General features: G+C 42.6%; 1 protein-coding gene and 1 long non-coding RNA gene across 2 annotated transcripts in view; one reads left to right on the top strand and one right to left on the bottom strand.

The window, feature by feature from the left end:
- Positions 1-1104: 1104 nt before the first annotated feature.
- Positions 1105-4783, top strand: LOC309712472. Its single transcript, XR_014278302.1, has 2 exons — positions 1105-1139; positions 1177-4783. It is a non-coding gene; the product is annotated as an uncharacterized lncRNA (long non-coding RNA).
- The window catches only part of htra1b (HtrA serine peptidase 1b), a 28497-nt gene continuing 5871 nt past the window's right edge, over positions 4463-27088 (bottom strand). The window contains exons 2-10 of the mRNA XM_082543274.1: positions 24435-24534; positions 23561-23675; positions 22642-22731; positions 11669-11863; positions 10759-10791; positions 10268-10382; positions 8506-8563; positions 6101-6196; positions 4463-5096 (exon numbers count right to left, since the gene is read on the bottom strand). Of these exons, the coding sequence (XP_082399400.1) occupies positions 4928-5096; positions 6101-6196; positions 8506-8563; positions 10268-10382; positions 10759-10791; positions 11669-11863; positions 22642-22731; positions 23561-23675; positions 24435-24534 (971 nt within the window). The 3' untranslated portion in view covers positions 4463-4927. The remainder of the gene's footprint in view (positions 5097-6100; positions 6197-8505; positions 8564-10267; positions 10383-10758; positions 10792-11668; positions 11864-22641; positions 22732-23560; positions 23676-24434; positions 24535-27088) is intronic.

The raw sequence follows: 27088 nt of genomic DNA, 5'->3' as shown, positions 1-27088 counted from the left end.
CTGATAAGAGGGGCAGGGTCCAGCTTCCTGGAACAATAACAGTCACTCCAGCATAACTGTCGTTACTTCTTTCACTCGTCTTTCACACCACAGCCGTGAACTGAAGGTGAACACTTAAATGTTAATGTAATCACTGGAACAAAGGTTCTTCTGCTAAAGATGCTGTTGAATCCATTTGTATCAGTGTCCTAGTTTCCAAATCTGCAGGGGGTTGAACGTAACTGGACATTACATTGAATGTAAATATTTCCTGTCCACTATAACTAGTCCAAGTACTAATGTGATTAAATCATTTACACAAAAGCAATATTTCATTTCCTCAGCTACGTGTTAATGTGAGCAGGAAGTTGTTTTAGACAACAGAATGAATGAAAACTCACCATCGTCTGTTGATCGACAGGTCAACCTTAAAAACCACCAACCTCTTGTGGTGCCTGATGTCACATGTGCTGATTAGAGCTTCTAAAAACATAATTGAATTAATCTGTTAAATAATTTTGAGAATTTGGGTCTACACTGTGCTGAAATGAGGCAACTGGACTTGAGTTTCTGAAGCCTTTCAACTCAGATCTCAAAGGCTCTACAGCTGGTGCAGGGCGGCAGTTAATCATCTGATTGGATCGTTGAGAGTCGTTGATTCTCTCATTTTGCCTTTGTGTTAAATTCTGACGCACCCAACAGCAGTGGGAGACATTAAAGGCACATGAGTGAAAGTTTATCAGGCCATAATGGTCCAGTTGTTGTGCTCTGATGTGTTTCTACATTCAGGTGCAGATGGGGTTTTGGGTCCTGACCTCAGCTGCTGGTTTTCCTTTGTTGCCAAGTCAAGTTTACTTTCAAGCACATTAAAAGAAACAGCACCCGTTAACCAAACCGTCCACAGTTAGACGAGTAAAAGACATTTAGGAAGATTTTAAAAGTGTCCAATGTTGTCCTGATGTGAAAGGCAGTTTGTTTCACACACTCAACAATGATCCTTCACCCTCAGTCAACAGGAAGCAACAAATCTGAGTAGCTGAAATGGGTTTATTTAATCATTAAGGAAAATGTGGTATCATTTTAATGTATATCAATCAAGTACATTTTACGCACCACTGTTTACAATCTTTACACACCACAAATACACAGAAGATTTACATGTACATACATTAAATTAGTTAAAGTCAGCAGTCACAGTATTTTAATGCACAGCATCTGCAGACCTTCTGGTGACTTCTCAGGTTTTTAACCTCTCCTGATGCCTCAGAGTCGTTGACCCACCCATTCACCCATTTGGGTTTGTTGGGTCAAGGTGTGAAATGCTCTGAGTCGTCTGGGACGCCCTGCAGGTATCTGATAAGAGGGGCAGGGTCCAGCTTCCTGGAACAATAACAGTTCTGATTGTCTCCTTATTTACAATAAATTCTGCTGCTGTCCAGCATCAACAATATTTCTGTGCAGTAATGTTAACACTACGATTAATCTGCTCATGATTACCGTTGGAAATTCTTTATATCTTAACAGATTCAATCATATATGTAACATTTGCAAACAGTAAACAAACATATGCCATGATTGCCCAAAAAACAGTATACATGAGACTATTTAGTTTTAACAACACAAAGAGTAAGACCTGTTGAAATCATCTCAATCAAACCTTCCAGTAACGTCAGGATAGCAGAGGTGTGTCTCGGAGCGACTTTATTCACAAAATAAATAATAATACCAGCTACCTCTTTACAATACAGGTGGACTCACGGCTTCCACCAAGTGACAGCGCCATCAAAGGAATTGTTACTATTTGTCTTTTGCATTGTGAAGATTTTTATCTTCAGTCAGTTTTGCAGGAATAAATCTGAGCAGAAACTGTAGACCTGTACACTTCACGCTATACTCTGTGCCATCAGTAAACACTGTCCTTATGAGTTTATGAGCTCAAATAACAGCTACAATTCTTATTAAATATACAAAGAAGTTGACTTTGTAAATTGGCCTCCTCATTAGACCCAAAAAGCAGGATCCAGTGGTTTTGGGTGGTCACTTGTCATGTGTGGTTTCAAAGCACCAAAATGGAGATGGCTTTATTTTGGGACGTCACAGATCACTATGTGGCATCCCTTTAGCTTTATGCAAGTATAATATACAGCCTATGCTCAAATATTGACCTTTGTCCTCAGAGGCCAGAGAGAGGGAGGCAGAGTTGCCGATGGGCTCCTAGACTGTTGTAACATAAAAAGCCTCATTCACGAACCTCTTTTTCCAAATCAGTCTTTTGTTTGTAACTCGAGCCACAGTCCGGCGTCAGTTGGATTTTTAAGCCATCTGCACTCTGGAGGAAGAGCTCGGGAAAGGTTGGCCTTTTAGGCTGTCCTTCTCAGACACTTGTTGGAGTTTCTTCCAGCTGTTGTTGTTTAGTTGTGCGGGCTTCTCTCTCAGAGAAACTCCACCACTTTCTCCCAGATGCACCGTGAGATATTTGTTCTTCCTTATAAATATAGAACTGGGTGCATGACATTATGCAAGAGTGGACACAAGTGTGGGGATTTTGAATAAAACTGATTCAATAACACAAACGCAGTGTTAAGAATAAATATTCTGGTCATACATACCTGCCCATATTAGTGAACGAGACCCTCTGTCTTCTTTTCTGCTTCTTGTTCTAACTAAATCTGTATGTTTTTGAAAGTCTCCTCAGGCAACGAAACTCTTGTTATAATTTGTCATGTTAGGAAAAGTCTGTTTAAATGAGCTCCTATTGGTTTGTAAAGATAACAAAGTAAAGCTTGAAAAGTTTCCTGTTATGACAAGGAAGTGATGAAAATTCATCATGATGACGTAGCCTACGTAAGAGAAACTAAGGCTACGTTCACTCTGCAGGTCTTGATGCTCAATTCCGATTTTTTGATCAAATCCCATTTTTTTGTCTGCTCGTTCACACTACAAATAAAATGCGACAGCAAACGCGCTCTAGTGTGAACGCTCAAAGCGGCCCGCATGCGCAAAAGAAGACATCACACACAGCGCACTCTGTTTAGACCCAGAGCAAACTATATTGTTTGACTGATGGGCCTTAATATAAAGACTTCGGACTTTACGTTTCCCAATTTTTGCTTTAAGTTATTTTGTTATTGTTAGGTATTTTAGTACCATGGGAGCATTTACTGGATATTGTTTTATAGTGACATTATACAGGAAAACTCTGTCATTCAATAAGGCCCCTTTGTTTTAGTTATTTTTCTCTTTGACCCAAGAATTGATGTGTGAGAATCACAGGCTGGTACAAGGTTGAAATACCACAGAGATCACTCCCTCAGCTACATTAGTTTCTTAATCTTTTAGGAGACGCCTGTTGAGGCCAGATGGTTTGTTTCAGATTTCACTAATGTAAGAACTCTTCGTTTTGTGCCTTGAAAATATGTCGCTGAGATAATCACAATTATAGCTGAACTAATAAACTACACAAAGGATGCTTCTTCACCCAAGGGCAGGAAGACGCTGCCTTATCTTGGTCTGTACTGGTTTAAACTGATAAATCTGCTGTCTCATGAATTTTATATAAACTGTTGTACTTGTGAATAAAGTTGAGTCGATTTGGGAAGACAATCTGAAGCAGTCTCTGTTTTCTTGTTCTCCCAAGCTGCTCCCGAGCTCGTACTAACACGCTGAATGGCATGCTTGAATATTACTTGAGAATATATTTGACTGTGTTACAGACTAAGGTACATTCTCTGCTGATAGACGTCCACGCCTCGGAGGAAGCCGATCCACGGATTAGGCCTTGGAAACCGTTTCCTTCAGTTATTTACATAATAATGTAGATAACCTAATAATTATCCTTATTGCTGTTTTAGAGGAGCGCTGCTTCAAAGGATAGTTGCAGATTATACAGTACATAAAATATACGTGAAAATAAAATGTTCACGTTTCCCCAACGTTGTCTTCCCAACAGTTTCAGTGACCTCTACACTGGATGGCCAGGAAGCGTTCGCGATGTCTTCTCCGGAGCTGATAATTGGTGTCTGTCTTGTGTCAGTGACGTAAAAGACGGATTTAATGCGACATGACCATCAAACAGCAGTCGCTTTCTAAAACATCAGATATGTATCGGATTCAGGACCACATACGAAAGTGACCCAGATCGGATTTGAAAATATCGGATTTGTGCCGTTCACACTGTCATACCATGATCGGATATGGGTCGCATAGGGTCCAAAAAATCGGATTTGATGCGCTTTCGCCTGCAGTGTGAACGTAGCCTAAGAGGAAGAGGAATACTCGGGGACTCCTTGGAGTTCAGGAACAGTTAAAATGTGAGAAAAAGCAAAAATGTTACACAAATTTCAAAGCCTGGCGTTCTTATTGAGATTGGCTGTGACTAATGTCAGCGGTTTCCCTCGATGCACCATTTGTAGTGAATATTTGTACAAATGTTGGGTAAATATAGGAAAATATAAATATAGAAAATCATGATTATTAATAAAGAGACTTTTTTAAAAATAATTTTATTCCCTTTTTTGAAAACATTGTCATCAAACACATACTGAAAAAAAACACTATTAAAAATATCCCATGGAGAACATACAGTACACAGTGATACTACGGAAACCTGCAGTAACCTCTTTGTAGCGACAGATGGTGTTAGTAGGATATAAAAGGTCTGTGAGGATGGAAAAGAGGAAAGATGAGAGCTAATATGAGCCGTACAATGACAGGGGTGAAGCATCAGATCCCAGAGTGACGAACCTCCGAAGGTGTGTCAGCATTATAAAAATGAAAGACGAGTAGCAGTACTAATAATTACAAATTCTAGGTGTGGCCCCAGACACACCCTAACATATTTGTTCTTTTTTTAAGTGTTCATGATTGGCTGAAAAACACTGAGAGCCAGCTCGAGATCGCGTGAGCGGTTAAGGTGTTGTGTTGAATGGTAGCTCAGTCAGCTGAGAGGTCAAGGGTCGACCTCCTCGGGGATGATGGTGAGGATGGCATCCTCGTTGCCTCGCCTCACCACCATTCGAAGCGTGTCGTCCCGCTTTATGGCAGCGCTGACGTCGCTGGCAGAGGTGATTCGTTCGCCGTTGATGCTGATGATGACATCACTCTCCTTCAGGCCGGCTCTGTTACAAAGAATGAAAAGAAAAGACGAGTTATTCTGGACTACCAAGAATAAAAAGGCATTCCTGACACACACCTCCATATTCCAGGGAAAGGATGAACTGAAGGGCTGCACAAGATCCAGTGTAATACAAAGAAGGATTATTTTGTACTGCGAATCATACAAAGCTGCTGTAGTAGAGTCCAAGAATAAAAATGTACAGATGGAAATGACACTGAAACCGTGTTTCTGCTCTCATAGAGATTATTAGCTGTGGTAGTGACTGAAAATATGAGACTGACAGTAGTGGAAATGAGCTTCCTCTACATCCTCTAAAGGGGTCTGAAGTCAGCCTAGAGAAAAGGTGGGGAGCTCACTTATTTGCGAGGAGCTGAAAGTAGAGCACCTAGTCCTCCACACCAAAAGGAGGCTAGTTGAGGTGGTTCGGATGCCTGCAAAGTGACAGTTAAACACAGAGGCTCTACTTTCAGAGCTGAAGCGATGCCAAAGAGAAACCCAGATCTGCGCAGCTATGACTGAAGCAGTTTGTCCTCCCTGCCAGAGCAAGCTGGACGCTCTGGGTGGGAAACACTCGTTTTTCTGTTTTGCTGCTGGCTTCCAGGATGTTTCCAAAAAGGAAAACAGCAGCTTTAAAATCAGAGGTGAACTCTCCATACCCCGCAGTCAGCACGATCAGAGGCTCCTCCTGAGTGCCGTCTATGTTCTGCATGAACCAAGCAGACAACAAGAAAACAAACTCTGCCTGCTGTTTCCTCAGGTGGGCCGCTGCGGTTTGCTTTCAGCATGCTTGAGTAGCAAAAACCGTCTGCAGAAGCATGTTTGTAACCACCCAGCGTGCACTCTTGTACCTGCTTTAACATACCAGAACCCCTCCGATGCCAAATGTGCCACTTGTGCCTTGGAAATAAAACTCTCTGGACAGAGAGCTATCCTGTCCATATCCTGAACTTTTATGCCCCGATGTGAACTTAGTAGACAGTGAACTGGGTGAAATGAAACACTCACGCCTCAGCTGGAGTTCTGCTGATGACTTCAATGACGTACGCCCCAGAAGTGACATCTGGGAAGTCTGACTGCCGCTCCTTCAGCTCCTTGGCCAGCCTGAGAAAAGAGGAGAAAACCAGTGAGAACATGAGCTTCTGCACCGAATGTTTTCAGCACGTCATTCTGATGCATTTGATTTATTCTGGGCTCTAAAACTTCACTCAGATTAGAAGTGACATCCTGAGGACAGGGCAAACTCTGAGAAGCTGCATCTTCAACAAAGCCGACGGTGATGAACTATGACCTGCATCATGCAGTCACTGTGTTCACCACCTTTCTGGAGCAAAATGTCTGAAATGACAGGCCCAGATTTAAATGTGTGTGGTGCCTGAACCACGCTGACTGTCAGCATAATTAAGGCCTGTCAGAAAGAGTATTTTATTCTGAAGTGCCCAAGGCTCCGTCAAGTATTCTGTGGTTTGTAAGCAAAAATAAAAGAGATTAACTGCCCCAAATATGATGAAGATGCTGCAAAATATGACACATGCAGCATTTTTCTCATTATGCTGATCGGCGAATGGACATTTGGCGTCTCCAGCCGGTTAAATGGTGCTCCAAACCAGCAGAAGTGTTGTGTAGCGTTTTATCTTCTCAGTCATAATAACATTTGTGTTGCAAGTCCTGATTCACAGCAGTCAGAATGGCATCTGTGCTTCACACTGCATTATCACTAAAACAGCATATTCCACCCTGGAGCCATGTTGAGAGCATTAATCCCTCTGAAAATGTCTTTCACAAGAAATGGTCTCAAACCTGGGAGGTGTTTTCTAATTGTTGTGTGTTCAGAGCCGTTACTTCACACCAAGTTCTTTTAATACTTAAAATCAGTATGGTTGTATTTGAGTTTATGGGTAATTATGAGTTTTGATTCTTCTTTTCATTCTTTTTGAGTGATTCTGTGGAGGTTTGGGGCCTTGTTCTGATTGGATTATATCCCAGTGAGTCACTGATTGATTGTTTTCCCCTGATGTTACTGACCTCCTGCTCTTGCCTGGATCCCGTTTATTAGCTGCACTTTGCTAGCACTCTTTTTTGCCTTCAGAACTGCTCTTTGTGCCGAAGCTTCATCAAGGTGCTGAAAGATTTTGGTCCCTATTGACACGACAGCATCATTTAGCTGCTGCAGATGCACATCCATGATGTGAAGCTTCCTTTCCACCAAATCATGAGGATCTACTACAGGATTAAGTTTAGGTGGCTGTGGTGGCCATTTGAGTCTTTGTGACAAGGTGCTTTCTCCTGCTGGAAGCAACCATCAGAAGATGGTCCACTGTGGTTACACTGGGATGGACATCGTCCGTTTTCAGACCATTCTCTGTAAACATGGAGATGGTTGTGACAATCTGAATTATTCAGACCAGCATCCACGCCATGATCAAGGTCTCTGAAATCACCTTTCTTCCCCATTGTGATGCTCAGTTTGAGCTTCAGCAGGTCATACTGACCATGTGCAAACACCTAAATGCACGGAGCTGCTGTTACGACTGGCTGACTGTATATTTGCATTAAGAAGGAGTTAAGCAGGTGTCCCCAACAAAGTGACAGGTGAGTGTATATCCCTTCCCTTTCTCAAACCTTCTTTTACACTCTCAAGTGTGCTCGTTGGAGTTTTGCACTCAGCCTTTTATGAATATTGATAAATTTCAGCTTTTGTGTTTTTTCTGGCTGTTTTATTTAAGGAAGCTCCAACATGTAAGGACTGATATACATCAGCCAACCGTGTCCCAATGTGCAGCAGCAGCATGTTTTCACTTGCAGCAGGCTTGACAGTGCATCACCACACGATAGGTTTGGCATGAATAAAGCTGACTGATGATCACTCGAGGAGGTTACCTATTATCTTGGCTTCTTGCGCAGTGTTGTGAAATGTAGAAAAGTTGGTACTTGGATGGAGGGTGAAACTTGAAAAGCGTAAATGTGATGGCAGATCATTTTAAAAGTACCTGAGGGCATGTTTAAAATTAACAAGCTGTCATAAAGTGAGGGTTGTTTTGGTGATTTGGGGAGTTTCCTGCTGTGACTCTGGGCCAGCTTAGGCGGGTACTCTGACCCGAAGGCTGTGAACGCGGCCTGGCCCGGCTTACATTCCTGCTTAAAGCGATCATTTGGCAGCGGGTATCGAAAGCTAACGTCACCCTGTCGATATGATCACCGCCCTGATTATGTATGAAAGTCAGGATTGAGAAACATCCATTTTAGGGATCCAGGGAGCGTCAACAACACACTGAGTCGGGATTTAGATTTTCCAGGCTGCTCTCACAGAAATCAACACATTAAATAATCTTACAATTTAATCCTGTTTAAATGCAGTTTAGATGATTTTTCTGTGGATGTCAGAAGTAGAGGTGAGGGAAGCTGGGACTTACGATGAAGTGAGACTCATCATTCTGACGCCGATGTATTTCTTCTTCTGTGGTGTTTTACCTGCAGAACATAACAACAAAAATACCCTTTATGTCCATGTTATGGTCAACATCATCATCCTCTTCTATCACGTTTATCTAGTTTTAAAATCAACAAGTCTAAAGTGAAGTGTGAAATGTTTAACAGGCAGCTTTGAAATCTATCTTTGCGTTTTAGCTACAGTACCGTAACGTAACGTAGCCATGCAAACGTCTCAGAGTTTCAGGTACAGGTACGAGTACTGGAGGTGGATGTGGCACAAGCCTGGAGCTTGTTTACTCTGGTCAGAGTCAGTTCATGAGTCTGTAAATGTGTGGCTTTTTCTCTTGATTTGGTTTCATTTCAAACAGAAAAACTGGAAGCAACCAAAAAACCAAAAAATGCATCACTGAAAACCACCATCAGTCTTCTTATTGGCTAAATCAGTCTGGGGTGAGAGAAATAAAGGTGCTGTGGTTTGGGTTCAAATCTCAAATCTGCTGACAGTTTGGTCACATCATGTTCTGGCCATGAGCGAACCACTCTGGAGTTACGTTTAGCTGAAAGGGTCTCAGTGCAGTTGTTTTGGTCTGCACCCGAGCATGATTACCGAAACAAACAAACTTCATCAAGGAGGAAAATAAACCGAGATTTATTTAACCGGGCGAAGCAGCTAAAATCCACAGAGCTCCACATGAAACTTTCTGGACTGGAAAAACAGATTTTAAGCTTTATTTAAAAACTGTATTTAAGTCAATTTTAGATCCAGTTTAGGTATTTCAATCTAAAGAGACAAAATCTGGGTTTTGTTTGTAATTTCAAAGCTAAATTGTAAAAAAATTGTCTCTTAGAGCGATAACAATAAGTGTTGATGCTCTCTGGGCATTTACTGGAGAAAACTTTCAGGGCTCTCATCTCCACCTGGGATAGGTGGGCGTCAAAATAAGTTATAACACATGGTCTCCTTTTACCCACATTTAATCCTAGGCTCATCCTCTAGCTGTGGTTCCCGATACTCTCCTGTTTATTGTCTATTTCCTCTCGCCTCTTAAATACTGAGCCTGGTTCTACTTGCTTCCTGTTAAAAGGCAGTTTGTCCTTCCCACTGTCAGCTAATGCTTGCTCGTGGGGGCGTGTTGTGCGTGCTTGTGCATTGTAATGAAAATTCTTCACGGACAAGCTTGAGCAGCCACAAAAAACACGCAGGCACATGGACGTCCACACGCTCTCACCAAATGATGACAGAACTGCTGTGATTTGATGCCATTTAAATAAACTTGGATTCAATTTAGAAGTAATGAGTGATTACTGCAGCGGAAAAACTGAGAGAAACCTTAACCCTTATATCACATGACAAAACTTTAGTTCATGAAGAAGTGTTTCCTTGTAAATCTGAGCTGAAAATGTAGTTTTAAAAAATCTGATTTGAGGTGTGAACGTTTATTTTCATAAGGAATGACCTCAATATTCCTAATATAACTTAATGTTACTGCATGCTCACAGCAGTTAGGAATTTCTGTTCATCTGTGTTGAGCTTTTATTGCCTTTTAAACTGCACGGGTCTTTCTCTATAACTTAAAGAGACATTTGTCTACTTTTTGTAAATTATGTCTGGATCCATTTTTTAAACGCACAGCTTTGTGTGAGTGTTCGAGCATGTGAGACTTGTGCCACGTTGTCTTGCTCTCTTTGGCCTCGTCTGCTCCGTCTCTCTGACATCAGCTCCGTGATAACACTGCTACAAACCTTTAGCTTGTCTGTCGTGTGACTCTGCCAGGAACTGTCTGATCTTGTCCGAGGGGATGGCAAAGGAGATTCCTGCTGTGACCTTCAGAGTGTTGATGCCGATCACCTCCCCATCCTGCAGCACACACACAGGAACAAACTTTAATTTGCCAGCGTTTCTCAGTAAAAGCCAGAGTCCCACATGAAGCTTGTGAAACAGCCAATCTGACGCCTCTTTTTTTTCTGTGGCTGACTGAAAACAAGCTTCTAATCAGAGTCAGCTGTGGACCGGGACCCTGCGCCAAGCGTTACCTAAACTCTTTATTTACCTTTCCTAATAAGGACTTTATGCTTCTTGGTCTTTATTTATATGAGGTTATGTATTTCTCCGTTTTGCAACACGTGGATGTGGTCCAAGTAAAGGCAGAGCTCAGTTTCTGCTTCACAGATATCATTCTTAATGATACGGATACAGCTCAAACAGGTCATCTCACTTTTTCTCCTTCACTTACCAGATTGACTAGTGGTCCTCCAGAGTTGCCGTACTGCAAGAAAACAAACAAGCAAACAGTTAACGTGAATTCAGTGAATATTATTAAAACAATTATTTAATGCTTTACCCATTGAAAGCTTACTAGGAGAAACTTTTGCAGCTCTTTTTCTGAGCTGAGCGGTTTCTGTCATATTTCAGACCTGCTCATAGAACAAAACGACCGGGTGTGCATCGGAGGATGCTGAGGGTGGCCTCTTCCTATCCGGCAACCCTCCTATTGCAATGGTTATCAAAATGCATCCTTGTTGACACATATTGAGGTGTCAAAATTCATCATTAAGGGCGCAGGGGAGGTCTTCATATATCGTCTTTATGGGGGAAAGAGTTAAGAGCGACCTCCATGGCTGAAAAAATGACGAAAACATAGAAGCTTTGGAAAGTGCACTTCCACTAGTGGCCACTTGAGGCAACATTATCCGCCGTTTCTGAAGAGCTGTGAAGCCTCAGGACTAGTGTTTCTTTTACTGTGGCCATCATGTGACGAGAGGGGCGGGTCAAAATGTGAAACCATATCACAGATGATCCCTCACTCTGAAACATGGTATGACCAAGACTGTATGACAGCATGACCCAATGAATGACCGAGCTCATAAAGTTAGCAGTAACTGTATACAGAGGTTAGGCTAATGTGCCATTTTCCCATAGACTTCTATAGGACCAGAGATCCTTTGCAACTATCGCCATCTGGTGGCCCTCAGGTGGAATGCATGATTTTAGGCACTTCGGCACTGGTAACAGTTAATTTCTTCCTTACATGTATAGTATATAAATATGTCTCCCTTTTTGAAATTATTCTAACACTTAAATTTGAATTATTAGAGGTGTTTTTCAGACTTGATAAGACCCACACACTTTGTCCCTTCCCTTACATTGATGATGGCATCAGTCTGGATGTAATCCATGTCTGAGTTGCGCAGGCCAAGTTCTTTGCCTCCCCTTTGGGTGGTGCTGACGATGCCGGTGGTGACGGTGTTCTGCAGGGAGAACGGGCTGCCTATCGCGACCACAAACTCACCGGGACGAAGGTCTGCCGAGCGACCGAGCAGCAGCACCGGCAGCTTCATCTGTTGCAACAAAGAGAAGAGACGGACAGGACACAGAGTGAGACACCACACATGCGAATCAGCTGATCGAACAGAAGGAAGAGGTTATTTCTGTGCTGGTCTTGGTGCACAAAGCTACATTAGATTTGTTTAAAGTCTTCTTTTACATGTCTTTCTTCTAAATTGGGCAAAGAAAACAGAAAGTGAAACAAATGATCCGAGGTTTTCCTGGCTCAGAAGGGTGACAGCTCTGATCCTCTTACTGTAAAAATCACTGAGTGTCTTTCTTTGTTTGACAGAAACCTGCATTTTCCATTTTCTTTCTCTAGTCGTTGGATTATCAGAAATGACTACGACTGACCCCATTTAACAAGAAGTAAACAGTTTCACTTCAACGCTGCTGAACATGACAAACGCCTCCATGTGGGAAAAACCTTGATGGTGCACCATGATTGAAGGAACAGCAGCCCAGTTACCCCACACACACACACACACACACACACACACACACACACGTAAACAGCAGTTTATTCTCTTTAGGCCTGTGGAGACAGACGTGCGTTTCCTGTGGACAGCTGACTCAGCTCTCTCACTCCGACGAAGCCTCCTCTTAACCCCAAAACCCAAACTCTTAAATACAAATCACCATTTCAGTCGTGCAGCCTCATTGCCCCTGAGGATCACCGCTCTCTTCCAGTTAAACCTCAAACTGTAACAAGTATTTAGTTATTCAGCCCTACAGTTGAGGACTGAGGTTCATTCAGTAGTTCTCTGTAGCTGTCATTCTGGTACATCATGCCTGCAAAGTTCACCTTATTCACCTTAATACATCTGACATGTGTAAAAACGTTAGATGATTCTCTTATTCTCTAATATATCTTTTAAGGAGGTTTGCCAGTTAACAGTTATAATCCTTAAAGGCAGTTATTGTATATTCCTGTGTTGCAAATTGATGTAAACCTTACAAAACCAAACCGAGCATCAGACTATGACAAAACAACAGTTATGACCTAATGTTCAACAGTATTGCGTTAATGAGGTGCAAACTGAAGTTGAACTAGGACCAGGTTGTACTTTAGTCGAATACCAGTTTGTACCACTAGGCGGTGCACTGAGTCTGTGGACTTAACCAGTTAAGCCATGGAGACTAAACTACAATGGCGGCCAGAAAAAGGCAAAACATTGTGAAGAAATGAATATGAAAGAAATATTAGAAGTAAAAACAGAACTTTAGCATATTTTAAAACAGCACATTTTTTCAGCTTAAATGCAGCCCCCTGCTGGAGTAACTTTAGTTAGATTTTCCTCTTTGGAGCTACACCTCTTAGTTTGGCTTTTAGTGACTACGCCCCCAACTTCACCCTCAGCATCACTAACACCACTGACCATCATCATCCATTTTTCTTGAAAGAAATAAGCTTCTTCACCTCTCCAAAAAAAAACCAAAACCTGGACTTTGATTAAGATGGCCAACAGAAAAGGCAAAGTGTCGTCTTAAAGGAAAATATTAAATATTTCCAGACAGTTGTTACGTAATAGGAGCAGTACTCGTGGGGGTTCCACAAGGTTCAGTTTTGGGACCACTACTCATTTGCCTGTACATTAATGAGTTGCTTCACAGAGGCAGAGAGCATGTGCTGAAAACACTACAAACACAGCACTTTTATAAGGTGCTGATCATGAAACACACTTCACTTCAGTTTGTGTTAAATCATGAAACACACTGTTCCTGATCTTAATCTTTCTTTTAAAGAGTGACATGAAGTTCTGCTAAAACTGTCTTCCATAAAGGCAGGCTGGTGTCCATATTCTATTCCTCGGCACAGTTTCCACATCATTTTCCATCATATCGATCGATTCCCACCAACATACGGCAGTACTACTGGCTGATGCTTTATTGCCACATGTACAACTGCAAAAAATAAAAATAATAAAATAATATGATCGAGCTCAGGCTGCCAAAAAAGTTAAGTCACACTGCTGTGTTATTAAAGCACAAGTGTGAGGTGATTTTTAGAGTTCGAACAAATTGCTGGGATGCGAATCGAGGCTGAAAATGAATCCAGTTGGATGCAGGTTGCACTTCTGATTAGCTGGCTCCTAAATTTGAGTTTTTCCATCCTCGTTACTGCAGTTTAGCAAAAGAAAAGCTGAGTGCACCTTTCTCCTACTGGAAATGCAAAGTTTATTTTGCCAGTGAAAGTGAACTGTTTGGACTTTTATGAGTAATAATTTGTTTAAATGCACTTTAATAGATTCTTATTACTCCCCGACTTACTCAGTGTCGCTCTCTCCTCCTCCTCTGTTGGTCTTTTCATTAAATCCAGGAAACATTCAGACTGAGCGCACGCACACGCACACACACACACACACACACACACACACACACACACACTAAGGCTAAATATTCAATTCACTTTTATGTCCATTGTGCCAAATCACAACATCTCAGGGAAGCTTAAAGTTCAGGACCTTAAAGTTTCATTGAGGAAAACACAATGAAACAAGGAAAATGACACTTAGATGTTTGACCTTAATGTTACAAGACGAGTTTGCATGTTCTCCCCGTGTTTGCGTGGGTTCCCTCCGGGTACTCCGGCTTCCTCCCACCATCCAAAGACATGCAGCTTGTGGGGATAGGTTAATTGGATAATCTAAATTGTCACTAGGTGTGAATGTGAGTGTGAATGGTTGTCTGTCCCTGTGTGTTGGCCCTGCGACAGACTGGCGACCTGTCCAGGGTGTACCCCGCCTCTCGCCCTACGACAGCTGGGATAGGCTCCAGCGCCCCCCGCGACCCTGAAAAGGATAAACGGAAGCGAATGGATGGATGGATGGTTACAAGACTAATACGTGGGACACCGCCTCCTTACACTGTGAATTTCTTCATATTCATAAAAGGCAAAAAAGGGTGGTCTCCTTCCATCTTTGGTATACTCGCTGTTCAAAAACTGCAACACAATGTTGGCATCTCATGCACAGAGTCGCACTGCTGCAAACACTGCTCACACTCCCCCAGAGGAGATGCTGGGCTGATCTCGACAGGCGATGACTTAATGTCCAAAAGAGCGACTGATTTGAACCCAGTTCCAACTGCTTGACTCACACTGACCACCCAGAGCATTTTCCCCCCTGAACTTCTCACCTTCTCCATCCTTAAAGTTTATTTTTTACATGAAGGTCATCATTAGAGACTACATCCCTCTTATATACAGTTTATCTGATATGGAGAGCCATACAGCCTTGCAGACTGACGCCACAAGCTTCATTCCTGGGCGAACTCCTCTTCCTTCCATGCACATAATTCTTATCTAGAGGCATGCAGTTGGTTTTCAGATATGCTGATATCACCTAAAGCTCAACACGGGTTTTACCGAGAACTTGTCTTCTGAGGCGAAGGCATGTCAGCACTGTGGTGATGCCAAGTGGAATCTGGGTTTAACCTTATCTGACAAACTGCTGTCCTCTGCAAATATCACAGCAGAGACCTCTTGTGCTTGTGTGGTGCTCCTGTAGCACATCCGAGCCGAAATCTAACCGTAAAACAACCCAAACCTCACCATCAAACTGCAAGGCCGATATTCTGCTGGAGAAGAGGGACATCACTGGGTCACAAGGTACCTGAAAACATAATTTTTCTGCCTATAAAAATATTTATAGATTTATAACGAATAAAAAATCCAAACTTTAAAATTGGCTATTAAAGACAGTGTAGCTTCATGTTGTTCATTGACTCGGTGTTCAATTCCCACCTTCTTCGATGCATTTAAAATCCTAAGAACCTTTGGCTCCAGCCCGCAGCAGTCTGGAGGCCAACCCTCCGTGAACTGCCCGCTGGCCCACTTCACGCCGTCCTACTAACCTACTTCAGCCCCACATGGATGACGTGGAACAGAAAAACTGAGACATAAAGCAGTCATGATGTTCGGACCCAACTTTTATCAACACCACACTCCACCAAGCATGACAAATGTCTGTTTCTCTGTAAGTGTGTGTGTGTGGTTTGTTTTGCTGCTGACAGACACATGTGTTGCCAATTTCCTCCGTTAAGTAACAAGCCTGAAGGCTCTGACCCACTTTTGCTTAAGGTTTTGTAAGCGAGAGAGTGACACAGAAAAACTCTGAAGGGAGAGAGTGAAGGAGGGACAAGGTGAGAAGGAGGGCAGAAAGGAATGAAGGGTAGATGAAAAACAGAAAGGATGGAAGCAGATGTGACAGATGTGGAGGCATCTCAGCTCGAGCAGAAACCGGGCGTGCAGTGAAAGCTTGCCCGAAAGCACAGGTATGATCGACACATTTGTACATGACTGCTGCCCGGGCCCGTGGATGCTGGCAGGTGAGGAAACAAAAAAAAAAGTGAAACCTGAAACAGAAGCCAAGTGTGAGATCGAAATCTGTTCTTTATGTCAGTCTCCCTGCTCACCCAGATCAGTGAAGGCACACAGTGCTTGAAATGAGCTTGAAAAGTGTATAAATTCTATAAAATACCAAATTTTGCACAAATCAAATTATTTAAATCATTAAAAAATTCTTAGTAGCACATGTAAAAATATCATTCACTGTTACAGATGTTGTTTTACTCTATTATTTGTTAATGTTCACAGTATTTGTATTGTAAAACTGTTATTGTGCTTTTGTATGAATGCATTTCATATGAATGCAAGAGCACACCCTTTTCACATTCTTTTTAGTTGAATCTATGAAAAATGCCAGACATAACACCGTTAAGTTGTATTTGGGTGCCAAGAAGGTGATTCACAAAGTGCTATTAGCCAAAAATGTAGCATTTCTTGGCACAGGGTGCAGCGTGCTCTTAAAAAAAGTTGACTAAACTGGACGAGTGAGGACAAAAGAAGAATTGTCAGGCCTGGAAGAAAAATGTACAGCAGATGAACAGTATCTGAATGTCACGACGTTAAGAAATAAGAAAAAAACAGCAAAGACCTGACACATCTGGAGCTCCCGCTGATCGATCTGCTGTTCACTGAAGTCTGATCAGAGTGACCTCAGGGAGGGGCGTCTGTCAGGAAGCTATTCACAAGGAAGGCAAACAGGGAGAAATGGGGAACGGGTCTGATGCAGTTATGAATCCAAATGTGATGTTTTTGGTTCAAATCATCACAGAGGCCACGAGAGAGGTACAACAGTGTCTACAGCCAACTGTAAAACAGGAAGCTCTGCCATTGTTTGCATCTCAGCCAGTGGAGCTGATCTTGCAAAAATTAATGGAAAAGTTGGAAAAGTGTGGTCAAAGGATCTGATTGACAGCAGACGTCAGTGTGGGATCATCTCGACAGCTGACGTGACTGAAATAGGAATAAACAAAGTGACGACTGGATTTCTCAACACAACCTGATATTTAAACTTCTCAGTATTTATGCTTTAAAGGTACATTTTGTAAAAGCTCTCTGCAAAATGCAGTGAACACCACAAGGTGGCAGCAGAAAAATTCAGTGTAGTTGTTCACTTATTTCCTTTTCTTTGTTGCTTGAAACTAACGTGCATTTAAACCGGCGACCCAAATACCTGAAAACGTAAACAACAGAATGCTAAAATAATGAATCCCAACAGGAATCTGTGGGCATTATTCCAATGAGGTCCCCATAAACAAACACACACGCTAACGCACTCGCTGTCAAACATATACAGACATAAACAATGTGAGTCAGGTTATGAAAGGATTCGTTCAGCTGTTCTAATCAGACCTTTAAACCACAAACAGCTCGAAACATCTGAAGCCACCATCCAACGCACCGCCCACCGAGCTCCGCCCACCAGGAAAATGACCGTGTTCACCCCTCTGTGGTTTTTAGGATGACGGCGCGCTGTCCGGGCTGAGATTACAAAGTCAACGGGCCGGGGTCGGTATTAATTTAAGAGACAGCGACACAGCGGAGAGCGAGACGAACCACAACAAGCAAGACAGCAGCGGTTCGGTTCATCCCTTTAATCCTCTGCTGTCATCATCAGCCCTCTCCTTTTCATTATCCGTCACTGCTTCCTCTGCTTTTCGTGTGTTGCTCAGTCTTTGAGGAGGATCTGCTCTGTTTTTCCTCATTTTCTGTCAGAAATGACGGAAATCTTCTGCAACAGTGGTGGATGGACAAAGTTTCCAAAAGTAATTCCTGTAACCCAGAAGTTCAAACTCCTCAAAACACTAAACTTCACATATGTCTGTGAAGGTTCTCAGACCCCCTGGACCCCCATCAGGGGGTCCTTTTGTCCCTCTGTGGGGGGGAAACTCCCACTAGGTTTAAATCTGGGACTCCCCACCATTTGACCTTAGAACTGAAGAAGCTTCTCGGATGAGAGGTGAAACGTCTTCAAGCAACTTAAAGAAGTCCAGACGCTTTTCTTTGCAAGCTCCTTTGACTAAACTTCACAGTTTTTCTACTGTTGGCAAACATGGTCATCTCAGGCACATCAGTCCCACCCACCAGCTGTTCAAACTTTCTGCTTATGAGGGGCAACCAATCAGAGGAAAGTGGACTGAAGTCAAAGACATCTAAAATAAGCAGAATACGAATGAGCGGCTGCTAGATAAAGAAGGATTATTTCAAACTGTGAATCATGCAAAGCTACTGTAGTGGAGTCATGAGCAAAAGTAAGCTGGACATGAGCAGAATCAGTCCCTGTTAAGAAAACTATTGTTGTTGTGTATGAAGAAATGGACCAGAGAATTTAAATAAGTAAAGACCTTCCAACATTAGAGAAGCCCAACAATTAGACGAGCCCCGATCAGCAGCGCATGGTGATGGTGGGCAGGAAGAAGTCCTTTGTAAGACCGCTCCTGACTGAGACCACCCTGCCTCTTACTCTGATAAAGGTTAATACAACATGTCACAGTATGAAAAGTGTAGCTGAAGTATAAATATGGAGCAGTTTGACCCAGTTTGTCTCAGCGCCCTGACATCTCACGAACATGTAAAACATATAAAACATCATCTTTTCCTTGTGTTCTCCTTTTGTCTCTCGCTCCTCTCATCTCTCACTCTCTCTTGTCTTTCATGCAGGGCACAGACAGACCTTTCAACTGTTGAATTAAACAAACAGAGCAGAGCTTTGCCAACTTTTTGAGGAATTCACCGAGGGGATAAAGCCTGTGAAGGAAAAATAACACCAGAGAATTCAAACCTCGTAATTAATGACATGAAGCAATGGTGTCAGCAGAATTCCGGCAGATCTCTGTAACCCTAAAATGATCTCTCTCCCTCTCTCACATTAACTCCTTATTATCACCACTTCATCTGATGTATCTTATATGCTAAGCTTGGAGTGTTTACAGTGGCGCTGTTGGTGCCGTGTTATTAACAGAACAGATCAAATCTGCCTTCGGCCTTCAGACGTCCTGGACTGTTAAAGCTGATCATTTCCCGTAAGCTACTTGTGGGCACGTGTCAGGGAAAATGATCAGTGTTGGACTGAGGTGGAATATCACCGCGAGGCTTCATTAAAAACAACACCCAGTAGCTCCTGTCTGCACATGCTTCCATGATGCATACCTGAGAGGCAACACAGATTCTTATAAAACTATATAAACTTAAGATTCAAATGCAAATCTGTCTCCACTGAGCTGAAACCTGAACGTTTCTGGATTCTTCTGCACGCTACTCGATATTTTTCTGATCAGATTTATCAGTAAAAACAAGCTGATAAAGCCTCTGATGTTCATTTCCAGCTCACTGCTTCACTGGACACGAACCCCGCTCGCTCAAAGACACGACCACTCACTGCCCGAATCACACACACACACAGGGAACATCTGATTCACATAATGCTTTCCCTAGCCCATTACCCTAAACCTCACCATAACTTAATTGTAACCCTGTCACTAAAACCACATCTCAAAAATGCCTTCAAACTTGTTGGGACCAGGATTTTGGTCCCCACAAAGACATGAATACACACACGTGCTTCTAGTCACCTTTGCTGAAACAGTGCTGCAAATTATGTGATGTTCCTAAACCCCGTGAGTTTGTGCATCTTCACACAGAGTGCGCACACAGAGACACACACCCCGCCGACGGCCAAACACGCCACTTGAAACCACCACCGTCTCCTTCTGACGGGCAAAACGTGACGTCACATCCTACGGCGATGGTGTCTCTGTGCGGAGCTTTATCACGTAAGTGTGAAGAACTGGAACACGTAACTGGATTCAGGCTTTTTTCTGGGAATAAAGTCCAATCATGTCTCACTCTGAAAGCTGCAAAGCTGAAACGCCAGAATAAACTGGTGAAACCTCTGAGTACTCATAAGGCTTTACACTACCCTGCTTAATTTCACGAGATTTCGTGGTTAAGCTCTAAATCGTGTCACATTCAGCAGCCCTCAAATCTGGAAATGAGTTTGCAGTTTCTGCACTTCCTGTTAGCTCATCGTAAAGTCAGCTGCACCATCAGTTTCAGGGTCCCAGTCGTACTCGTGTTTAAAGCTTCCTGAAACTTCCTGCACGCACCTGACCTTTGGAGGTCTAAACGCCTAACAGACCACAGAGCAGAGACCGTGTGCCAGAGTTTGTTTTGGACTTTACATGCAGATTGATTTGCTTTGACTACAAGAAAGAAGTCGATGGAATGGTTCACATTGTTTCAGCTCTACAAGTGATTTCAAACCCACGGCCTGAGGATGTAAAGTCCCATTCCAGGGTTTTGCAACAATCTTGTCGTCTTTGGCTTCCTCTTGATTGTCTTCACCTGTGTCTAATTGTCAGTTAGACCTCAGTGTGTATATACTGTATACCAGGGGTCCCCAATCCCAGTCCACGAGGGCCGGTGTCCCTGCAGGTTTTAGGTGTGTCCTTGATCCATCACAGCTGATTTAAATGGATAAATTACCTTCTCAACATGTCTTGAAGTTCTCCAGAGGCCTGTTAAAGAACTAATCATGTGATTCAGGTGTGTTGACCCAGGGTGAGATCTAAAACCTGCAGGGACACCGGCCCTGCAGGTTTTAGATCTCCCGCGGACCGGGAGAGTATACCCTGCTGTATACTCTCAATCACAGTGTCTGTTTAGTGCTGTTTATCTCCTTTATCAGGCTGTCGGGCATTAAGCTTTAATGTTTAAAGTTTCTGAGCTCCCAGTGTGTTAGAAATAAACAGCACCACACAGCACACATGTGATAAAATTAATTAACTCCAGCTCAAAATGTTTAAGAACCTCGTCTTATTTGCAAAAGCGTTGTGGTTTTTTTTGTTCTTTGGAAAAAAATTTCACCATGTTACCATCCTCACCTGATAAGGCAGGGGTCGGCAACTCCAGGCTTGGGGACGGTGTCCTGCACGTTTTAGATGTATCCTTAATCCAACACAGCTGATTCATATAGTTAAATGACCTCCTCAGAGGCCTGGGAATGAACTAATCATTTGATTCAGGTGTGTTGACCCGGGCGAGATCTAAAACCTGCAGGACACTGGCCCTCGAGGCCTGGAGTTGGACACACTGTGATCAGGTCTCTGGTTAGAGCAGGCAGCAGGTGTCATGTGAGTGTGCTCAGCGGCTTAGCAGAGACTTTAATAAGTGATGTTGTGATACTGTTATCACAAACTGGGGGTTTTGGTTTAAAGCCTGAACATGAACTTCCTTATGTTGGTGTGTGCTTCTTATGTTACTGTGGACTTTTCTTCTTTGGTATTGGTGATTAGTAGTGCAATAATAATTTAATCTCCAAATGCATAAACACGTGGAGTCTGTGTTTTTGATATTGTGAAAACGGCGTGTGGCTCAGAGCTTGTATAACGCGCCCTGTTTGCTTTCATAAGTACAGCTGGACTTCATTTCCTTCAATTCATTTCCTGTTTTCTCACATTTTCGGAGCTCCTAGAACTGCTACAGAAATTCTTTTATAACTCCTGTGTGCGCGGACTCAGAGTCTTGTGGTATCTGCATTTTATGGCTTTTTTTTCTTCTGGTTTCCAGTCTTATGAAAGCAGTCCAGATCACAGTTGCATAAAACACTCTGTTTGCTTTATGCAACTCAGTACAGCTGGACATCGTTTGCTTTAATGATGAATGACTTTAACTACCTGTCTTTAAACACAGACTGCATACAGATGCATCTGTCCTGTTTTCACTTTAGTATTAAATCTGAAACTTCACATAAAAGGTTTTAATACATGAATTTGACGTGTGAGGACAGACTTCTGCACAGGATGTAGCAGCTCTGACTGTCTGGACATAATGGGACGCACCCACCCTTTCATTCTAAAACTGTCGTCCCATTACATAAATGTCGGTAAAAACCTCTCTTCCTGGCTTGAATCTGGCTGCCCGGTCATCCCAGAGAAAAAAACAAAGAGTGTGAGGAAGCAAAAACTCAAAGTCGCCCCAAACCAAATCGCTCCGTTTGTCTCCACTTGCCCCACTCACACCCACTCTCATGACTCATCACTTTATTTTGCCCCAGAATGATCTTTCGGAGCCAAAATCAAAGGCAGAAGTTCAGATAAATGTTCACAAAAAACATGCTTCACAACAGGGTATAAATGCACAAATTCAACAGCTTGCTTTGCAAAATAAAAGTGAGTGAGACGAAAGAAAGCAAAGAGGTGAGAAGAAACGAGGGATTATGAGAAACTCTATCTTAAATTTTAAAACAGAAAATACAGAAATACACAAAAGAAAAAAAAGGTGGAAAAATGAAGATGCAAAAGTAAATTTTCCAGCTAACTCGCTCGGATCGCTTTCTCTGCTCCAACAACTGCGAACTTTTGAGATGGAGCTGACGTGAAGATGAAAAAAGAACAAAAAGAAAATGAAATAGGGGCGTCCTCGCTCTCCAAGCGTCTGCCTGCTTACCGGTGTATCGATCTTGATCAGAGCGATGTCTGCCTTCTCGTCGATGTCTTTGATCTTGGCATCATATGTGGCTCCGCTCTTCAGCTCCACCTGGAGGAAATTAAAAGATCTGATCAGAACTCAATGTCCTGATCCAAAATGGTCATAAACTGTAAATAAAAGATGGACGAGGCCACCAGGATGTTGCCAGTTTGTTAACAAAGTCCTGTTTTTAAAGCGGTGAGTATTTTCGGCCATCAGCGTCGTTGCTTGTTGTAACCAGATGATGACCGAGGAGCTGACTCTGACACCGGGGGATCCTGCATGCCCATGTGGCACCACATTAAACAGGATTAACTTACAGAAATGTATTAGGTTGTGTTCAATAGGACGAGAAAATAATGGCCAGAGACTATAAATCGTTTACAGCCAAAGAAATTGCCCATAAGAAGAATACAGCTTTACGACAGTTTCACACTGGCTTCACTTAGTACAGTAGAATCAAAAGCTACTTCCATCTTTTATTTACAGTCCATGCATCCACAGCATCCACCTTGTCTCATGATGATGATGTTTAAACCAGCACAGACGGATTTCAGGCCATTATCCACAAACCTACATATCCAACCGAAATGAAGCTACACAATTCTGCCTGCAGGTCTGCAAGCTTATTTGCAACCCACCCAACCCCAGCTTGTTCTTTCCATGCTGTTTTTGACTTTTTTAGTCTCATATGTTGTCACTGATGCTACTCTCTATTGGTCCTGACTATATGGCAGGTTGTGCAGCCACTGCATCTTACAAGATAAGGATTGTAGCTTAAGTGAGTCCAGTTAGTTTTCATCAAAAGCTATTTTGATGTGAACACATTGCTATACATTTTTAACATAATGGCTAGTGAAATAGGATGTTGTGAAGACGTTTCCAACAGTTTGCGTACCTTCACTCTGTGCTTGTTGGCCACCACATGGGCATTGGTAACGATGAGTCCGTCCTCTGATACAACGAACCCGGAGCCGCTGGCTACGGGAACCTCCCGCTTGGAAAACATCATCCTGAGAAGAGAGAGGGAGAGACGAAAGGCTTGGCTCTGACTTCTGATCTCAAACAACATCAAGTGGACATGATCAATTGATGGATCGATCACTAAAGAGCAGGCTTTGATGTAAGGGTGTAAAGAGGTATTTTAAACTGTATTTAAGAAAAACCAAGTCTAAAGTTCTGCTTGTAGCTTTAACATTTACTCTTCAGCATGGAAAGAAACAAACACGTGTCATTAGTTTTAAGATATTTGGCTGTAAAATAAAATGATCTTTGACTCAGTGAGAGGACCCAACAATGTCTCAATTTATTTTTTCTGGAACATAAACATCAGCGAACAATGTACTCCAATCCATTCAACTGTGCTTATTGGATGATCTGAGAAAGGTCCAAGGATCATTAAAATCATTAAGACAGCATCCACGAACCTCACATCACATTTCACTGTGACTAAAAGTGGCGAATCTACCAAAACCAAACAAATGCTGATCATTCTAGAAAAGAACTGGTAGTTAAAAACCTGAAGAACTCAACACATTATGATTGTTTTGATTGATTTAACCAGAAAAAGAAAATTCTGCTCTCTGAGATTGTCCCGGTAACAACAGGCCAGGTTAACCCAGCGTTTTTTCATTGGCCAAAGAAACTAACTCCTGGAAAAAATCCAGGCAAGCAACCACTGAGGCAATGCGTTGCTTAAACCGACAATTAAGAACTTTATAAAGGCTCCCATCCATATTTTAAAGGTTTACAGATGTCTGGATCACTCTTACTTGCGATACAGTTCAATATGAACGACAGCAGGCGCGATCTTCTCCACCACATCAGCGATGAAGTTGTACTTGTAGCGAAGACTGTCGGGGTTCTGCTGACCTGAAGGGAGTAAAACACCATGTCACTGTATCGTCACACACACACACACACACACACACACACACACACACACACACACACAGTAATCCACTGTGAGCATTCTGAAAGGGACTGCAATCAGCAGCTGCAGGGGAGGAAAGATCTGGTGGATTTTGGCCGACCGCAGTCACAGAGGAGATAAGAGGCTGGATAAGAAAATTGAAATGTTGCAAACAATCATCATCTAGTATTAGTCAGACTTTCAGCTTCAGTGTGGTGACTGCATGAGGTTCAGGAGACCCAAACCATAGCCGCTGTGTTAAACCACATCCAGATGTGGAGTGCAGTGTATATGAAGCGCACGTATACGAGCAGCTGCAGCCTGTCTGCTGCTCCCACTGATGCTTAGAAAACAAAGGAAATGACTCAGCGCCTCAGAAGATGCGGAGGTATCAGGGGGGGGGAGGCGGGGCTATTCCTGCATAACTGTCACTGTCGCCTTACATAACCCCCTCCTGGTTCAACCCAGAGGTGCTGCAACATCTGGAAACTCAGATCTGCCGGGGCCAGTTAGCAGACAGCCTCTGCCATCTGTGTGTGTCGTAAACATGATTCCTCAGAGCGGTGTGACATAAAAGCAGTTGTTAAACAACAGTGCTTACAGTCCAGTCACCATTCAAACTTCACTTGTGTGACCATTAAACAAACTAGAGAGAGCTTTCTTTGTTTAAGTGAGGAGACATGGAGCTACTGCATAGACATATACAGGTGAACTCAGTAATGCCAAAGATGGTGACCAAAAATATTAGCCAGTGACATGGTTGCACTGACAGGTTCAGCTCTGTGGCATGCAGTCTCGTTATTGTACCGCTGTTAAAGAAGCTGTGAAGTGAAATCGTGGTCATGCACTAAAGAATTACAACTTATGAGAAAAAAAGATTTTTTTGGATGGATGGATGGAAGGTAGGACGGCGGGCAGAAGGGTTAATGGATGGATGGCTTAATGGGTGGATGGATGGATGGATGGATGGATGGATGGGTGGATGGATGGATGGATGGGTGGTTTTTGTAAAGCTGTTTTGATCCACTTTGGTAAATCCATACGTGTAGTTTTTGACCACTGAAGTTAAAAAAAGGATCTTCTTGTTGTCTCCGGCTCTTTTTAAGTGCTCCAGGTTTCTCTCAGAAGAGATGTTTGATTTCAAGTGCTTTCTTTAACTTGTGGCACCATCTTTGTAATAGGCCACTTCCCCCCACCATGTGGTGGGCTGCGGGCTGTGTGATCAAGTTAAATGAGACTTTCACAATACTTTTTTCTTTTTTTAGGTGGTGATTCATCTTTATTGGTGTTTAGTTGTGGTTTGCTCCAATAAGTGATCAATTTCTCCACCATTAACCTCCTTGATGTTAATCGGGGCCTTTGAAGCGTCACATTACCACCATCTAGCAGCTGTGTGAACAGACCCGAGTTCCTTTTGAGCAAACCGTTGGAAAGATCTACACGAGACAGAGCAGAGCGACAGTGAAGGCATATCTCTGTTTGTCCTCAGGGTCACTGATCTCAGGATCATACTGTATCATATCTCAGCTGACTCCCTCCACATATTTCAGATGTCTGCAGATTTTATCTCCATGAATCATGAAGAATCCCGACCTCATTCTTCATAGCGATCACCTCGCTGCAGTTCATACCAGCTCTGCTGATAACGCTGCTTTCACTTGGAAAAAAGACAAGAAACAACTTGTCCTTTGACCTCAAAATAGATAGAAAATAGACTGTATTTGTAAATGAGCCTCTACACTGGTAGTCGGCCATAATGAAACAGTTTATTGTGCATTTAAATGGCATTACTTTAAAATGAGACTCTAAGTGTGGCTTTTATATTGTTAGTCTCCTGCTGCCTCCACTGCTCTGCCCTCATGTTTCTCCTCTCGAGTTTTTGTTGGGAGGTACTAAAACTTGTGGAGCCATTTTGATGAAATGCAAACACCAAGAGGAGAAGGGCAATGAGGGACAGGTGAACTCAATCAGACACTAACGAAAGAAGGAAAGAGAACAAAGGAGGGAAGGAAACACTGACAGCCACATGAAGATGTAACTTTTTTCAGGCAAACAATTTTTACTGCAGCTGTGCAAAAAGCAATGAATGGACACATTAAAGATGTTGACTCGTGGCAAAGAAAACAGAGTGGAAACAGATCACTTTCTTGTGTGAACCAGTCCCCAAAAAATCCACACAAATCCCAATTTTTTTAAGAAAAGAAGAAATGCTGTCAGCACAAACTATGGTGAAAGCCACCCCTAAGCTTTAGGCTTTAGCTGGATTGAGGATGTCAACAGCCCTCAGCCCGACTGCATCATCTATCAGAGGTTGGCTAATGCTAACATGGTGGGCACTTAAAAAACAAAGATCCCTTTTAAAAGGAACTTGGCTGATCAAAAAAACACTTAATCTCAACCAGAGGCAACAAGACTGTTTGGTGGAATGTGGTCTTAAAACGTGATAAAGGTACAATGTGTGCTTAAAACAATGAAGGTGCGATGCTAGGTCCAGATTGCTGCAGATGTGCCATA

Source organism: Aulonocara stuartgranti (assembly GCF_965226115.1).
Source record: "Aulonocara stuartgranti genome assembly, chromosome: 8".
In the NCBI taxonomy this organism is placed as follows: Eukaryota; Metazoa; Chordata; class Actinopteri; order Cichliformes; family Cichlidae; genus Aulonocara; species Aulonocara stuartgranti.
This window is presented reverse-complemented; position numbering and strand designations above follow the sequence as displayed.